This window comes from Ahaetulla prasina, chromosome 5 (assembly GCF_028640845.1).
Source record: "Ahaetulla prasina isolate Xishuangbanna chromosome 5, ASM2864084v1, whole genome shotgun sequence".
Taxonomy (NCBI): Eukaryota; Metazoa; Chordata; class Lepidosauria; order Squamata; family Colubridae; genus Ahaetulla; species Ahaetulla prasina.
Window position 1 is genome coordinate 28,736,812 of NC_080543.1, and position 19,377 is coordinate 28,756,188.

The window sequence follows — 19,377 nt, forward strand, 5'->3', positions numbered from 1 at the left end:
TATAGACCGAATATGGCCCTGGTTTTGGCCTCCTGAACCCCCTCCCCCAACATGTCCTGTTTTCGCCAAAAACGAACCCATTTTTCACAAAAACGGGATGCGCAGAGGGTTTGGGAGGCCTACAGAGTGCTCCTGGGGAACGGGGAGGCCAAAAACTGGATGCATGGAGGCCATTTTTTTTTCTTGCTTTCCTCTTCAAAATCTAGGTGCGTTTTATACTCTGGGGCATCTTATAGTCCAAAAAATATGGTATATGCAACCAAAAACAATGTACAAAAATTGTGAGTAGAGTTTGTGCGTTGCAAATATTAAAAGTAAAACTAGAATGCTTCTTCTTTCCAGCCTCTTACAGGTCTAGCAATACCTGAATTTTGCTTTTTATTAAGAACCAGTTTATATGTTATGCACTCACTGAACAGTACATGGCTAGAGCAACATAGCTATCATTTGTCCCAAATTGTTCAAAACAACCATACCTTGCAAAGTGTTGTCCTACAACAAAATCCTATTTTCATAAATCTTGGTTCCCAAATCACCAATAGCCTATAATATACTTCATACTACTTTTAGCCAACTTTTCATCTAGTGTGAATATCAATTTCAGAAAATGTCATTGGACAGAATTTTCAGGCGTTCAGAATGTTTTCTCATCTTCCCTTTCTAGATAAATTCACCATAAGTGCTATTTTGGCACCTGCAGTTCATCAAAAGCCCATGGAAAGCCATTGAGTCCCATGAAACTGTCTTTGAACACTGACATCAGCTCTAGAAAACATCTGTGAGCACTTCAGATTATTGTGAGAAGGAGAAAATAGCCACAGAAGCTTTGATGTGGCCATCAGCATTCAGTTCCGCCATAATGATATTTTAGGCCTGTTAGGACTCAGGCTGCATATTATGACTTGTATATATAACTTTAAAAAAAAAACTAAAGTAGCTTGCTGTGTTAGTAGAAACAAAGCCAGTGAATTCCTTGAAACTCTGTGATATAATTTTATTACTGACAGCGGTGTGTAACATAAACTCATTTATTTGCAACCTCAGTGCTCTTCTGCATCACTGTAATATTTAGAAAAAAATGAAAGTACAGATTCTTTCAGGAACAGATACATTTTCCCCCCTCATCTCTCTCTTTCCTCCCCCTCCCCCTTTTCTTTTTCAGGTAAGTGTAACTGCATGCCTAGGCAATTTCTCTTCTGCTATGCTGGTCAGGTTTTTTCAGACAGTTGTTCGCTCCTCTCTGCATGTGGAGGAAAATGTGGAATGTGTTTGTTTTTCTCACTGCCACGTCCTCCCCCGTTCCCAGTGTCTTGTGGCTCATGTCCCTCACACCTTGAAAATTAATTTCTTTCCTAAGGAGCTTTTGTAATTATGGAAGGTCCCTGTGTAATTTAGAACACAGCTAGGTAACGTTTTTTGAGCCAGTGAGCACCTGGGAAATTTTGAGAACCTGCTGTGGACATTCCCACAAAATGTCTGCAATGAATAAGATTTACTCATTCATCAAGGCCAAAAGCAAAACACTCATTTAACTGAAAACAAGTTATTAAGATGGGTTCTTTGCTCTACTTCGTTTCTCTCCCAGATGATCTCTACCATTGAAGCTTCCCTTGTCTTTTTTTCAGGCTAGATGGATGGACATTCAAAGATTTTATTTTCTAAGGATACCCATATATAACCGAGAAGCCTTTTTAAAGAAGAAATAATGCTGCTTTGCCTTCTAACATGTTGGCTGCAATTTAATTTCTTTTATAGGTAGTCCTCGACTTATGACCACAATTGAGAGCAACATTTCTTTTGTTAAGTGGGACTTTGTTCAGTGAGTTTTGCCCCGTTTTATGGCCTTTCTTGCCACAATTTGTTAAGTGAATCACTGCAGCCGATAAGTTAGTAACCCGGTTGTTAAGTGAATCTGGCTTCCCCATTGATTTTGCTTGTCAGAAGGTCACAAAAGGAGATCACATGAGACCAGGACATAGCAACGGTCGTAAGTATGAACCAGTTGTCAAGCATCTGAATTTTGATCACACTACCATGGAAATGCTGCAACGGTCGTAATTGTGTAAAATGGTCATAAGTCACCTTTTTCAGTGCCGTTGTAACTTTGAATGGTCACTAAACAAACTGTTGTAAGTTGGGGGGGATCTAAAAGTTTGCAATTAATATCAGGGGGCTTAGACATTTGCAAGAAATATTGGTAATGGTAATTTTTAGATATACAAATTACGAATCAACTTCACTTTCCTTTTATGAACTAGATATCGCTAATCATCAAACTGTTCTGATGATTAACAAGACAGTAAAATGATTATTGTAATACAGTTTCGCACAAAGCCTTTCAGGAAGATGCTGCAGAATATGGAATTATGTGGCATTTATCTGAATCCACTCTGCATGGTTTCATGCAAATAGCTAATTGCAGAGAGATAAGCTGGGTGCTGTGATTTTCCAGCATATGGAAAGTCTTTAAAGCAGCCTTTGATTTTTTTCTGGAAGAAAGGCCAATTCTAAACCCCTGCGTCAGTACCAGCACCAATATTTATATTCTTGATATGACAGATAAACACATTTTTTAAAATGCCTGTATCCAAGTCTTCTATTGATTCCTTTCTATGTTTACCCCTAATCTCTTTATTTCTGGTGTTCAGAAATGAGTTCCCTGACTTAGGTAATCATACTAGCACCATCTGCACATGAGAAGAAAGCATCAACAGATTGGGGAAAACATCACAATTTAGCAAAGTAAAGATAGAAAGATATTTAAAGAAAGAAGCCTAAACTGAAACTGTGAAGCAGAAAATTAGGACTGAGCATGCTCAGTGGTAAATGGAACACGGACTGACAGCAGGGGGGGGGAGGGGGAAGGGAAGTGGGAAGGAATGGAGAAATCCACATTGCAACAATACTGAATTCTGGTTAAACTTTATTTTTAGGAATGCTAAATTCACAGTGAACCAACCACGAGCTAAAAAAAAAAGGCACATGTGGTGAAGGAACCTAGAAGGTTCCCTGATTAGCAAGATGTGTGAAATGAATCAGTATAAACAAAACTAAACATTAAGATTTTCACTTAAATAGCTGCACTGCATTTTGATAAAATACATTTCAATCATATATTTGTATCTATATCTTTGCCTAATTCCCAGTTATCTCTGTCGCCTGGTATTGATGGAGAAGAAGAAAAAAAATACTATATATATATTATTTTTTGCAATGCAAACTGTGTATCAAAAATATAAGGTTTTCACTGAATAAGAAGAGATTCTGAAATTCAGCAGCATGGCCCAGGAAGTTGTAAAGAAGCTTTTACCCTAGATGTATATTAAGATTCTCTAGTCATTCAGGTCGTAGTGGTCCCAAAGATGTTTTTTCTCCCCAAAAGGCAACTGGACTTTCTTTGTTTTTGCTTGAAAACATTTCGCTTCTCATCCAAGAAGTTCTGACTGAATTGGGGGCGGGGGGGTGGGAAATGAGATGATTTCTTCTATTCCTCTCTCCCATCATTCCTTCATTCCCACCAAATCCTTCCTTTTCCCTCTTCCCACCATTCAGTTAGAACTGAAGAACCTTCTTGGATGAGAAGTGAAATGTCTTCAAAAGGAAAAAAAAACAAAGTAAGTCCAGTTGCCTTTTTTTTAAAAAAAGAAAAACAACCACCTTAAAGACTTCTACTGTAGAGTTTTGCATGAGTCTTCTTGTAGAAGGTTGGTACAAGAGTGATGGAAAAGATTGAAAACTACACTTGAATCCTAGAAGCTTGCAAGACAATGATGATCAGCTATCTAAATGTTTGCCTTATTGGTCTTGTGGCTCAGCAGCAGAGTAGGACAGTGAGGAGGTTGGGGAGGAACTTGGGCCAGTCCTGGAGGCTGGGGAAAGCTCAGAGGAGGGCTCTGCATTGGAGGCAGAGAGGGAGTTAGACAGCAGCAAGGCAGAGGAACACTTGGAGCCCGTTCCCAGCGTGTGCATGTGCAGAGCTGCCAGAAGACAAGAACAACTCAGAAAACAGGGTCGACTCAGCAGTGAAGCCACACCTTGGAGGTGATTGGCCCCTCCCATAGGAAATAAAAGAGGAGTGAACAGGGAATGGGCTTTTGTGGGAAACAATTTGTTCGTTCTGTGACTCTGAGAGACTCTCTGACAAGTTTTGCCTTGTACTGCGATTGGAAACAAGTTATGTGGCAGCTTGCCAAACAAGATAAGGTGTGTTGAGAAATATTCCTTTGAAAAACTGTTTTGACAAACCTTGCTGACTGTGAATGAATGTAAATTCACAGTCATGTAAATAAAAGACGTTTTGCCGGGATCAGTTCCTGCCTCCTGCTTGTTAAGGGGGCCTAGGTTAGAACAATTGGCTGCTACAGGTTGTCCTCAACTTATGACCACAGTTGAGCCTAAAATTTCTGTTGCTAACCAAGACAGTTGCTAAATGAGTTTTGCCCCCATTTTATGACCTTCCTTGCCACAGTTATTAAGTGAATCACTGCAGCTGTTAAGTTAGTAACACGGTTGTTAAGGGAAGCTGGCTTCCCCATTGACTTCGCTTGCCAGAAGGTCACAAAGGGTGGTCACATGACCCCGGGAAATTGCAACCATCGTAAATGTGAGTCAGTTGCCAAGCATCTGAATTTTGATCATGTGACCATGGGGATTCTGCAATGGTCATAAGTATGAAAAACGGTCATAAGTCAGTTTTTTTCAGTTCTGTTATCACTTTGGATGGTCACTAAACAAATCCTTGTATGTCAAGGATTACCTGTACTTTTTTCCCAGGGTGTTGCTACTACAGCACCTCTTTCTCTTTCTTGGCAATTTGTGTGACAGCAGCCTCAGAGGCTGCCACCAATGCATGGGTAATATACTTTTGGAGTATAAGATGCATTTCTCCCCCTCTAAAAGAGGATGAAAATGTTGGTGTATCTTATACACCGAATACAGCCATTTTGGGCCTCCCGAAACCCCGCCCCACATGTCCCATTTTCACCAAAAACACGCTTGTTTTTCACAAAAATGGGATGTGCAGAGGGTTTGGGAGGCCTGCAGAGTGCTCCTGGGGGCCAGGGAGGGCAAAAACGGACATGTGTAGGCCAAAAATTATTTTTTTTCTTGTGTTCCTCTTCAAAATCTTGGTGCATCTTATACTCCGGTACCTCTTATAGTTCAAAAAATACGGTATTCCTTTTTTTAAAAAAAGTGCAAAGCATGTCAACATAAAACTCTTTTTCACCATGACATTTTTCTTGTTTAAGAAAGAAAAATATCAGATCGAACAGCTTAATTATTGCATATTAAAGACATTGCAGATTTGCAGAAGTTTAAATTATGTCTTTTAATAAAATCCATTATGTGAAAAGATGCTACCAGTCTCCTCTTAATTTGTGGCTGCCGTAAAAGACAAGTTTATTTTCAGTTCAGCCACTTCCTGATTGTGAATAGCTACTATCTATAAAACAACATATTATATGGCTGTTATATGGATGTTTATTGCTTCTTGCAGGACATCCTAAACAAAAGTCGTCTTCTGTTCCAAGAAATGGATTTTCTGCAAAGCCAGATTTGCAGACACGAGAGCCAGAACGGCAGTTCATCCAGCAAATGAAGGATAGGTGTGATGAACTAGTCAGAAAATTCAATTGTGTTCAAGAAGAACTCAAGAGAACCAGATGTGGCTTTGATGTCTTTGTTATAACAACACAGTTTTTCTTTCAGAAGGTAAGTAGCAACCAATGGCTTCCTTACATTACCAACCAGCTTTTTGAGAAATCACAATTATTTTGTTATGGCAAAGGCAGAAGAATGTAATATTCATATGATTTGGTTTACATCAGTGGTTATTAGGAAAGATGAAAAGATATGGAGAATCAGTTTAGAACAGGGGTGTCAACAGGGGGGCCAGATCCAGCCAGCGGGGTGCTTAGATCTGGCTCATGGGGTTCCCCTAGAAGCAGCAAAGGACTGGCCCGTGGTGCCTCTGCCAGTGAAAATGGAGCTTGGGGCGGGCGCCTGCGGCCCTCCCGAACTCCATTTTCACTGGCAAAGGGTTGCAGGAGGCCATCGCAGCTGAAAACGGAGCTCAGGAACCCGTTTTCCCAGACAGAACGTTTGGGCCTCCACGGGAACCCCCGACGTGAGTACATTGAGCTGGCTACATCCATGCTGGCCATGCCCACCCGACCCCCTGAGATCAAACACAACCCTGATGCAGCCCTCAATGAAATCGAATTTGACACCCCTGGTTTAGAAGGAACAATTCTGAATATGACAACAAGACCTCTGTCATTGGTATTTAGACAATAATGTGTATATTGGGTGCATACACAAACTGTACAGATCTGAACAGAATTTCTCTGGAAAATAAAAAGACCATGACAGAAGTCCTCATCTTAAGACACATCTTAACAGTGTCTTTAACTTGTATTTCCATCAGTTGCTACAACAATATTAGGATATCAGAATTGAGTATCATTGAAGATAGGCCCGTACTAGCTGCCAAACCTGCCTTGTCAGTGTGAAAATAATGTTAGTGGCAAAATATTCTATTAGTACATGGACATTCTAAATAATCCTGAACTTCATTTGTTTGGATACATACAAAACTGTGTTTATTTGGTTGATGGGCACATTCTTCTCAATATTAGATAAATGGGCACTGTTGTGCATATTCTTCATTAATCTAACAGTACGTTTCAACCTTCTGATAAAAAAGAGTGTCACAGTTTAAAATAGTACTGAAAATACTATTTAATATTAGGTACAATAGAATTCATCCCAGATTTGATTAAGGTTTTTTTAATGAATTACTGAAGTGTATATATGTGTGTTCTCTCTCTCTCTCTCTCTCTCTCTCTCTCTCTCTCTCTCTCTCACACACACACACACACACACACACACACACACACACACACACACACATTCTGCTGGGAGAGAATGGAAATACAGAATTCCCGGGTGCGCTGGCCTTGGTGCTGCAGATGCCAGACATAACAATAAGCAGAATAATATGAATGATGACCTCTCTAAACATTATTACAATACACTCATTTCGAGTGACAGGAAATATTTTAATAAGAAATATTATTTTGGGAATCAGTGAGGAAAATATTGTGGCCCTGTTGTCAAGCAGCACAATTAAACGTATTGGTGAAATCTATATGTTAGATGTGATAATACTGACATCTATTGGCAATGGACTTAAAATTACATGGTAGGTAAGCCAAGGATGGTTTCCCTGGTACTAAGTGAACCTTTAACTTGTCCTTTTCACTGGCGTAAATTAGGCAATAATAATCTTCTTCTTGGACATTAACTATGCTATCTACGTCTAAAGATTTGATAAGCGTTTCTTCCATCTCTCATCCACGCCATTAATAGAACTGTAGAAGTCTAGAGCAGCCGGAACTGAATTTCCTGACATACCAATTTGTTGAGGAATCATTTTCTAGCTTTGAATGTGATTTTCAAGCCAGTTTTCAAGCCAGTTATGTGTATTCATTTAACTCATAAGACATCTAGACCTCATTCTATTAACCACACTATTAAGAATGCCATGAGTATTTTGTCAGATACTTTAGTCAACTCAAGGCATAAGAGATCTTCAACTGTCAGGCCAGGCCCAGCTATAAATCTCTACTCTTCCAGGAAAAATCATCTCCTCATTTAGGAACTATATAGTAGCAAAAAGTCCTGCATGGATTGATTCATTATAGACAAGTAACAAGTCATATATATCAGGGGTCTCCAACCTTGGCAACTTTAAGCCTGGCGGACTTCAATTCCCAGAATTCCCCAGCCAGCTTTGCTAGCTGGGGGATTCTGGGAGTTGAAGTCCGCCAGGCTTAAAGTTGCCAAGGTTGGAGACCCCTGATATATATCAGATCTGCTTGCTATAAGTATGGATGGATTTGTGTATTTGTGTACCATGTATATATGCATGTGTGTATGTGTATGTGCATGTACATGTGCTTGTGTCAGGGGTGAAATGTAAATTTTTTTGGTGGGGGCGTGTAATGTGACTGGGTGGGTGTGGCCAACTTTTTATTTTTTATTTTTAAAAGCATTTTTTCTATAACCTCTTCGGCTGGTCTGAACCGGGAGCATTTCACCCCTGGCTTGCGTGTATGTATGTATGGTTGTAGTGATTAAGGTCCCAGATAAGAAGCAAGCAAATTCGGATTTTACTTCCCTTTAGACACAGAAACTAGCTGAGTAAAATTCTTTCTCGAACTAGAGTGGGAACTGGAAAAAAAATGCCGTCTACCATACCACAGTGATCATTACAGTCCATAACCTTCAGTGAATACAGTCCATAGCCTTCATCATTCAGTGGATAAACTTGAGCTGATTCTAAACTTAAGTCTCTTTCTCTCCCCTTTTTGAATCAATTGATTATTGACCTTCTTTTTCTTCAGCCTTCAGATGACAGTTTCAGAATTCTGGGAGTTGAAATCCACAAATCTTAAAGTTGCCAAGGTTGGAGACCCCTGGTTTAAACAATGCTTCTGTCTGGTCTGGAAAGCTCTAGTTCTCATTTCACAGCTTCAGACATTACAACATTTCAATTATCTTTTAAGGAAGTTACAGTACCTGACCAAAAGTGAAATAAAACAAGATTTTAAAAAGGGTCTCATTCAGCTGGCAACATCTGATCTTAACAAATCCATGTTGAGTTCTGGTACTTACTGTGGTGTTTTCAAGATTCCTTCGTGCCCTGTTCTAGAATCTTTCCAACTATTGATGTCAAGTCTGATTAGTCAATAATTCCCTGAATCCTCCTTTTTTTTCTCTTTTTGAAGATAGGGTTAACATTTGCATTCCTCCTGCCATTACCATTTCACTAGTTCTCCAGAATTTCTCAGTGCCTTTGCTAGTTTGGTTGGCGTAGGGTACATTTGCTTGTTTCACTCTTCTGGATCCATTTTTAAAAAAATATTCTTAGTTTAGTTTTAGTTATTCTCCAAAGTATCAGACAGCAGAACAAGAAATGGTGGGTAGAAACTAATCAAGGACAGAACCCGGCTAGAAATAAGGTGAAATTTCCTGACAGACTAATTCACTGGTAGAACAGCTTGCCTTCAGAAGTTGTGGGAGCTCCCTCACTGGAGATTTTTAAGAAGAGACTGGGCAGCCACTTGTCTGAAATGGGATAGGGGTCTCCTGCTTCCTCAGGGGTTTGGGCTAGAAGACCTTCCAATTCTCTTTATTCTGTTATTCTTTTTCTATGTCTATATTGCAAGCTTCTCACAATCAACTGAGAGTCAAGCATGGTCCATGTTGATTAAATAAATAATATAAAAATATTCAGAACAGCAATCAGCAAGTTCCTTTAGTTCCCTAGAATGTAATTGATCTGTCTCAGGCTCTAAAAATAAGTACTGTCAGTCCCAAGCTTCAATACAGGCCTTTATGTTTGCTCATCACACTTACTTGATGGAACTCATATCGTCTTGTGGAAAAAGGTGGAGCCAAAATAGGAGCAGAATTGCTCTGTCTTCATTGCTTGTTATCATTTTTCCATCTTACTGGTTGATATAATTAGTATAGCCTATTTCTTTCGTTTTGAACATGTCTAAAAAGCATATTTTGATATTAATAACGTTCTGTGCTTTGACAAACATCTTGACGATGTACTGACAATAATTAATTCTATTATGTCTTTCTTATTTGACATTGTGATTGTTTTAAATGGTTGCTTAGACCAGGTACTGAAAGTATAACACGTTCTGGATTAAGTTACCCTTATTTATCAGATATATATAACCACCCATATCACAAGTGTAATTCTGCACAGGATACAATAAAACGTTTGCTCAAAAAGAGATGATTCACTATATGATGTTGCCCTTTGATTCCTAGGCAAGGAATATTCTAGCCCAATTTTGGCTCTGACCTTTCCTGGAAAAGTTGGAAGTGATTCATAGCTTAATTAGTGCTTGTTGCTACTGCAATAGCATCTTCCAAAAATATTTAGAGATTTCAACTGATACAAAATGCAGCCAGACAAGGAACAATGGATAGAAGCTGATCAAAGAGAGATTCAACCTAGAAATAAGGGAAAAAAATTTGTCAGTGAGAACAATCAACCAATGGAACAGCTTGCCTTTGGAAGTTGTGGGAGCTTCATCACTGGAGGCTTTTAAGAAGAGATTGGACTGCCATTTGTCAGAGATGGTGTAGAGTCTCCTGCTTGGACAGGGGGAGGGTTGGACTAGATGACCCATAGTACAAGATCCCTTCCAACTCTGTTAATCTGTTAACCAGACTGGACAACCATTGGTCTGAAATGGTATAGGTTTCCTGCCTGAGCAGGGGGTTGGACTAGAAGTCCTCCAAGGTCCCTTCCAACTCTGTTATTCTGTATTCTAACATATAATGGTATATGCTTGTTTGAAATATGCAACAGAGAACATATTCATCTTGAATTAATTTCCACCAGGTTGCAGTTCATTTCCAAGATATTCCAAGGTTCTCAGTTTGTCCATAAGATTCAAATATACATGTATAAACACCCAAATTATTTGATTGAGTTTGTTTCTTGCCCTATGAATAAATCCGATTAATATTATGGGAAGCATCATTACTTACTATCCTATTTTCAAATTCAGTTTATTCTACAGAATGACAAAAAGAATTGCTTAATTTAATTATGGGAGACAGGAACTGGAGGTTGCCTGCTTTACAATTTGATTCTAGTCTTGTGTTATATATTTAGTCATGTTCAGCATGGCAGAGCAGCTGTCGGAAGGATGCAGCATATAAATAGGCAAACCCCTAGTAGAAAACTCGCTTTGCTCCTAGGGATTCAATTTCACTTCAGCTTAAGATGCCTCTCTTCCAAAACTAGGCTCTGCAAGATGTGTCAGTGAGAAGGCACCTGGTTATTGGAATTCTCTCCAGTTTCTTCAGTTCAACTCATTTCACATTGCAGGAAAATGGTAATGCAGCTGTTCCTATTGCCTGTGTTCTCTAGCCCAAGGGTCTCCAACCTTGGCAACTTTAAGCCTGGTGGACTTCAACTCCCAGAATTCCCCCGCCAGCTTTGCTGGCTGGGGGGTTCTGGGAATTGAAATCCACCAGGCTTAAAGTTGCCAAGGTTGGAGACCCCTGCTCTAGACAGAGATCTCCATTTCAAAATGTAGGTATCTATATTATGTACATTTGCCCTTAATTGCTTCCAGTAATGTACTGTATACAGCTACAAATATCTGTCCCCTTCACTTTTAGAGACACAGCTGATCATTAAAGCAATCTTGTTACACATGCTGAAAGGTGATGATTGCCATCTAGTGGCTGTTTGTAAAAATACATTCCCTTCCATGGGTTTTTAGCCTGCTCATCCAGTTCTCCTCATAGAATAAATATTGGAAGAATATTTCCAAAACCTACAACCTTTTCAGTGGGGTATATTTAGCTTCTTACTGTATATTGCTTTATGCTAGTTTAAAGTATGTTTTACTTAGAATGTTAATATTGTTCTATTGTAAACTGCTATGAGCTGCTTCGGCATAGGAAGCAAATATAACTATGTCAAATAAATAATATTAATATGTGAAATGTGTATTATTTATTTATTTCAAAATTATAGGCTGCTCATCTCCCTGATAAGGTGACTCTGGGTGATAAAAATATATCAAATAAATAAATGCATGTAGTATACATCGTTTATTATTTACTGATGAAACATTAAAATATAAGCTATGCTGTTAGACCCAAAAGACAGTGGGCATCAGGAAGGGGAGGGAAAGTCCCCAGAGTAGAAGAGACAAATCCCACCCAAAATGTGAACCTGTATAGCAGCCCCAAGTCTAAAAATGTTCTACCACAAAACAAATAAAATTGTGCTATTCAGTGGGGACATTCTAAAACAGCAGGTGCCAGCCAAGGGAATTCAAGAAAAGCCCAAACTGAGGGATACAGATGGCTGATTACAGCCAGCAAGCCGACAGAATGAATGCAAGAAATATAAAGTTGAAATGCGAGAAAGAGGAAGTTGAAATGATGCAAGCAGCTAAAATATGTGTGCCTGATTTAAGATAGAAAAAGAACTGACATAAAAGTAGAACAAGGGAAGTGATTCTGGTCCTGAACCTCAGAAATCAAACCAACAGGTCATGTTTGCTTTGCAATAAAAGGAATACATATTTTATTATGCTCCCCCGTGACTTTCTTAAAGTGCATCTTGGGTTTTCCACTTACGAGATCTGCCTCTTCCTTGGTTCTTTTAATTTTATATACTTCAAAGGGACCCTGGCTTTTTTGGACTCGGTATACCATATTAGTCTCTAAATGCCTTAAGACTTGAAGATCCACTAGTTCCAGCATGGTCTACAATATGAATTAAAAGATTGGCCTTTTTGACGTAACTTTGCTATAGAGTTAGGTCTACCTATGGTTTTGATTCCTTCATACCACTGATTATAGTAGCTCCCTTTAATCAGGCCTTGCTTCAATTGTCTTTCGGTTCAGTCAACTTCAATACAATCATCATTTAATGTTCTCTTCTGAATGTTTCACAGTCTTAACCCATCCTCTCTGCTAGTCAGGTTGGGGAATGTCAATCAGACTGAAATAGTTTCTCCTTTTGATCAGCTATATTTTTTTTCTCTCAGGATCTGATGATGAGTAACCAGGAGGAAATGTCCACAAAGAAACCAATTTCAGGCTTGTGCTCTGGGTTTTGGTTCACCGAACTTTTTCAAATTGTAGGTTATTGCTACAGCTTTAGATCAACAAAGAAAAAAATGGCAGAAAGTGGTTGCAGCAACCCTGACTTCCAATAGGTAGGCAACTTATAAAAGGTCAAGGAGGACAATTTCCATTTTTTATTCATCTTCTTCTTCTTCTTTTTCCTAGCTTATTCCTGCAAGTGCAGGGTCCACTTTTCGAGTCATTAAATGCCATTTTGCATGGTCAGCTGCGTCTCCAGGACACAGGCCCATGGCTTGCATATCTTTGTTGATGGTGTCTTGCCATTTCTGTTTTGGGCGCCCGCAAGATCACTGACCATTGACTTCTAGCAGTCTTGGTCATGGTGGAAGGTGCTGCTCTCTGGACATGTCCATACCAGCAGAGTTGGCCTTCTCTCATCTTCTCTATAATTGGTGCCACACCAAAATGTTGTCAAAGTGTGTCATTTGTGATGTGGTCAAGAAGGGAGATGCCTGATATCCATTTGCATTTCCATGGCATGGAGATAGTTTTCAGTCCCTGTTGATGCTGCCCAAAATCAATTCCCTATGGAGGAATTGGCTGTATTTGATACAAGGAAGCCAGGAAACTGGACTTGGTGGACTTTTATTCCTATTTGGTACCTAATGTGATAGATATATATGGTCTATATAGTCATTAGGTCTATATTAGCAGCAATTTCTATGGAAGAAGACAAGATTGTTTACTTGCCAGAGGGAAAATACACTAAAGCACAATGTACTACCAAACAACACATCATAAAAGCTAGATTCAGGTTATAAACTTCCTTTGCCTCCAGCTTTGAACCATGCCATCTTCCCACCAAGATCTGGACACTTGGGAGGCCATTATTACCAACTTGTCATTATATCAAAGCCAGAGTTTAGAGTTTTAGAACTTATAATAATAATAACAACAACAGAGCTGGAAGGGACCTTGGAGGTCTTCTAGTCCAATCCTCTGCCCAGGCAGGAAACCCTATACCATCTCAGACAGATGGTTATCCAACATTTTCTTAAAAATTTCCAGTGTTGGAGCATTCACAACTTCTGCAGACAAGTCATTCCACTTATTAATTGTTCTAACTGTCAGGAAATTTCTCCTTAGTTCTAAGTTGCTTCTTTCCTTGATCAGTTTCCACCCATTGCTTCTTGTTCTACCCTCAGGTGCTTTGGAGAACAGCCCATTGTCCACAATAGCACTATTGTGTGTTTGATGTCAAAGCTGCTATGGTTTCATGATTTTGATTCATGTGATATGGCTTTAGCTTTAAAACTTCAGGGTTAACAGCACATTTCATTATTTCATTAAAAGAACCTTTTTAATCTTATTAATTAAATACCTACCTCATTTGGAATGTTATTTTATTGCTAATGTGGGCACTTGAATAACATTTTGAGAGATAAAATTCAGTAGGCATTATTTTTGAAAACATTAATTCTGGTAAAGTTTGCTCAAAAGATTTCTGTTGTGTAGTTTATTAACAGCCTAATATTTCTCTTAGAAGTAAATTCAATTGAACTTTCATAGAACTTTTAGAAAAATTACTATTTATGAGATTTAGAGACTAGATGTCTAGTACATTTCATTCCTTGTATATTTCTACTTTCTGTTTGAAAGTAGCAATAACTTGATGCTATCTGAATTCTAACTCTGTTAGAAATTTCTAACAATTAGGGCCTCACTTTTATCTACAGAATATTGCCAATGGACAGAAATGTTGGTCTGATATACTTTCAGCTATTGCAAAGCTATTAGTGACCTTTAAAAACATTTTTGCCAATAATGAAATTCTACAGTTGCAGGGTGAAAAGAATGACATTATTTTAGACTGTTAATATTAGATAATGCCATTTGTTTTGTGCATATCAGCATTTTCATATGACAGCAGAACCCAAGGGACACATATGCATTGGAGAGGGGAAACAGCAGGAAATGCAGTATATTTTATATTATTTCATTATACTAGTGGCTAATCAAGCAGCATGTAGCTAAGAAACACAGACATTTAATTGAAAGAATCTGGATATTAACCCTGAATATCCATGGATATTAGCTACTATTCAGATTGCAGAATAATACACAAACAATATAATTTCCCAGAGCTTTTCTAAACCAAGAATTGAAAAAACAATGGTGTGAAAATGAAAATGATTATTATGCATAGAAAAAAAATCTAGAAACAAAATCCCAGTTAGGAACATTCACATTGTTTTCATACAAGATAAGCATCCATCAAGTGATGCTGCCTGACAGAGCTTCCAGCTAATGAGAGAGAGAAGGGAAGGGAAGGGAAGGGAAGGGAAGGGAAGGGAAGGGAAGGGAAGGGAAGGGAAGGGAAATCTTTGAATACTATTATTGTTATAGGCTCCTTCTTCAATTCCTAAAGTGGTATCAGCATTAGAGAGACAGAGAATTCTGGAGCCACAGAATGCCTATGTAATATTAACATCTTTTACACATAGCTGAAAGAGAGCCAACTAAAAGCAAATAGTTGTCCTATAAAGAGCCACATGACCTGATTCACTTATTTTCACAGAAAACCATGAAAAGCTGCCATTCACTTTTTGCTAATTTCTGCTGATCTGTTAGCTGTCTGCCTCTTCCTATGTTGAAGTACTAAACTGCCTCCACATTTTGCTTTGCCCTTGTTCAAGATGAAAAATTTACTTCATATAGATTGGAGGGATATCTCAAGATGTTAAGAAAATGTTCCCACTCAACAACAAATATTAAGGGTTTTGGGGGTGAGGTTTGTTAAAATCCCTAGATAGTCACTAGTTGTTCATTCACTGCGATTAGGAGAACCAAAAGTATCGATTTGATTCTTTCTGAATGATATTACAGGTTTATTGTTTTTTTAAAAAGTTCATTTTATGGCCAGCATTATGATCATAAATCTTTCATAACTTTAAATTAGAATCAGAGGTCATATTACCCAGCTGAAGGAATGGGCCTTGTAGTAGTGTCAGTTATGACATTTAATTTCTAAAGATTGTTCACATGGTCCATATTTCAATATCGCATTTCAACATAATAGCTTTTCATTCTAGAATTTAAAAAAAACAAGGAAAAAATATTGTAAAGGTAACAAAATGCAATTTAAAAGCAACATAGGATGACAATAATTAAATTAAAAAATCAGTCACTTCAGAATTGTTAGTCATTTAGTTCCATAAATTAAAGAAACCTAATATTTTCTTGTAGCAAACTGAGGTGGGAAATGTTTCATTACAACCTGAATAAATAGCTTATAACACTGTTGATACACACTTTATACACTTTTCAACTAAGATCACTCTGGAGGGTTTAGTTTTAATCTTTTATGAAAGAGAAGGAGTCCCCTCTCGGCATCAAAATGATCTATCCTGAATTATATCTGTGAAGCAGAAATAAAAAGTGTGGAAATGAAAAATTAGGAAAAGTATTTCCTAAAATTCCATTTTTTTTTACTTTGCATTCATAATCCTGGAAATCAGTAACACTTCTGCAAACTTGCAAACTATCCACAAACACCAAACAAACTTCTTGGGGGTTTTTTCAGCACATTAATAGCATTTTCTCCGCCCACTATGGTTGTTTTGCAGAATTTATTATAAAAAAGGAACAATTAGCAAATAAGGCAGTCAAATTCTCAACTCAAAAGGAGATAGAAAAACTTAGCAGGAAAAGCAACAAAGAAGCCCTTCAATCATTAAAAACAAAACAAAATGCAACTCCTTCCCATTCTTCATAAACAGCAACCAGCTGAAACCAAATATAATTTTCTTGTTCAGGGTAGCAGATCATGCACCATCAAACAGAAATCACAGACATATTAGCTGGTCAATTCTTGCTGAAAACCTTCTGATAATGAAGGGAAGGCATGATGCCTCCATTTCCAACCCCTAGAAAGCCTTTAGATCTTATGAGTGGTTGTAGGTAACACTTTTTGGTAGGATAAAGGTTGGTACACAAAAGGTGATGGTAAAATCATAAAAAGGATAGGTCAAGCATGTGGGATCCACAGGGGTCATAGGTGGATTATGTTGGGAGGACTTTTTCTTTTGTAGAAGACTTAATGTTGCCTTGAAGGTGTATTGGTGTGTGTGTGTATATGTGTGAATTTCCCACCTCCAGTTGTGGTGGAACTGTGCTGCCAATTTCCTAGTAACTGGGATTGCAAGTAGCTCTGATGGACACAGGCAGAAAGAGAAGGGAAGGGAAGGAAAGGGAAGGGAAGGGAAGGGAAGGGAAGGGAAGGGAAGGGGAGAGGAAAGGAGAGGAGAGGAGAGGAGAGGAGAGGAGAGGAGAGGAGAGGAGAGGAAAGGAAAGGAAAGGAAAGGAAAGGAAAGGAAAGGAAAGGAAAGGAAAGGAAAGGAAAGGAAAGGAAAGGAGAAAGTGGAAAGGAAAGTGGGATGGGAAGGGAAGGGGCACTTAAATTGAACTACAGGCTGCAACTCTTGTGATTGACATCAATCCTATGATTGTTTCATTTGCAAATGTCCTTGAACAATGTGGACTATACAATAGAAAAGATGTTTTTGTGTTTCTGAATAGGCCAGTGAAACAAGTGGCATCCAAGTAATGTGTGTGTGTGTGTGTGTGTGTGTGTGTGTGTGTGTGTACAAAATACTCAGAGATTATTCAGTTCACCAGTTGCATTTATGCAAATGTGTGATCGGAAAAACCAAAGCTGATTATGCATATTTCTGCTGCTTAAGAAAGGATTGACCCAGCTACAGCTGTGTCATTCAAGTGCCTGAGAATTATCCTGAACATAAAGGTGTTTTCTGGTTTGCATATTGCTATACTGTAAATGCACATGGAATTCAATAAATAATAGTATAAGCCTTTAGACACATCTTTGGAAATAAACTCCACTGGGTTCAATAGCACACACTCCACCTCCTTAATCTGAATCATTTTAGAATATTTATACAAAAGTCATTATTATGTAATGTTATCTCCTTAAGGAGGAGGCTACAACATACCCAGTATACTCAAAACAGTTTTTCTAAAGCTTAAGGTGTGTGGACCAACAACCAGAATACTCCTGGTATGCTGGCAGGAAAATTTTCGGAGCTTAAGTCCACAGAGTTTAAAGTGACTAAGGTTCAGAAACTCTGACCTAAACCATCAAGTGTTTCCGGTCAGATTGGGAAAAAAACATTTCTCAGGTCATTGCTAATATACTTTAAGCCAGGAGTGGGCAAAAATTGCTCTAGACCTGCCTGAGGCCCTCTAGTTAATTTCATGCTCCCCTTTCAAAACTGTTCTGCAAGCAACCAGTTCAAATTTCAAGTGACAGTTTTTTCTCCTTTCCCTGCAGCCTGAGGAATGGAGGGAGGGAGAGAGGAAGGTGGAGAGAGAGGGGGGAGGAGGGGAAGGGGGAGAGGGAGGAAGAAAGAAAGGAATGGAAGGGTATTTCACTCATATCTGCTTTTGTCTCTCTCACAAATTTACAGAGCTTCAAACTATTTTCCACTATCTCTGTATTAAATTCATGGTCTTTACCAGATCATACTATTGATTGGTCATAAGAAATCAGAATTGTTTGTTTTGAATAGCTTTTTTGCACACGGGTCTTCAACTGAATAATCAGATGTGGTTGATCGGGTCTAGGATAACTTGCCACGGCCAACACACCACAGGACAGCTCTCCACAGGACAACTTGTCATGGGACAATTCAACACTGTATTGATCCTTTCATTCAGTTACTTTTTTCATTGAGGACCACGTTTTCATCAAAAATATTGTAACTTTTATATTTCTGGATTGAATTTATTTTATTACCATATTATATTGGCCATGACAAGTTGGCCTCAGTGAGTTGGCCACAGCGAGTTGGCCATGATGAGTTGGCCGTGATGAGTTGGCTGTGATGAGTTCTGTGATTAAGATGTTTTGAACAAATCTTGTACTCCTAAACCAGCATAGGCTTTGGCCAGAATGGCTGGTAATCATTATAGTTAAGGTCAAGAACAACAGAAGCACATTAGACTGAGGAAAGTTACTCAAAAGACTGAAGAGAAAATGATTGTTGTTACAAATAAGGTTTTCTAAACTACAACTTTCTTATCAGTATCCAGCTTTGAGAACAGGCACTCATTCTTCTTCCTCACTCTTTGATATAAAATTCTCCTTGTGGGTTAAGGGTCATGTCTACACTAAGCTAACCATGCATAAAGATAACATATTCTTTCTTCTTGGGGAGGAAAGCTATGGCAAATCTAGACAGCATACTAAAAAGCAGAGACATCACCCTGCCAACAAAAGTGCGTATAGTCAAGGCTATGGTTTTCCCAGTTGCAATGTATAGCTGTGAAAGATGGACCATAAGAAAGGCTGAGCACCAAAGAATTGAGACCTTTGAACTCTGGTGCTGGAGAAGACTCCTGCGAGTCCCTTGGACTGCAAGGCGATCGCACTGGTCAGTCTTAGAGGAGATCAACTCTGACTGCTCTTTAGAAGGCCAGATCCTGAAGATGAAACTCAAATACCGTGTTTCCCCAAAAATACAACATGTCCTGAAAATGAGGCCAAGCCTGATTTTTGGGGTGGGTATAAATATATGCCCTCCCCAAAAAATAAGTCCTAGTGAAGGGGTGGCATGGGCAGCACAGGAGGTTTCACTCCCCTTCCCTTCCCTGGTCACTTTATGGAAGCTCGGCACCTTAATTGCAGCCCATGGATCAGCTGAGCCAGCACCG

The 19,377-nt window shown here is 38.8% G+C and overlaps 1 protein-coding gene across 2 annotated transcripts in view; it reads left to right on the forward strand.

The window, feature by feature from the left end:
- The window catches only part of MTUS2 (microtubule associated scaffold protein 2), a 251,168-nt gene that overhangs the window by 175,626 nt on the left and 56,165 nt on the right, over positions 1 to 19,377 (forward strand). For both annotated transcript variants that reach the window (XM_058186536.1, XM_058186538.1), the window contains one exon: positions 5,498 to 5,712. In XM_058186536.1, coding sequence (XP_058042519.1) covers positions 5,498 to 5,712 — 215 coding nt within the window. The remainder of the gene's footprint in view (positions 1 to 5,497; positions 5,713 to 19,377) is intronic.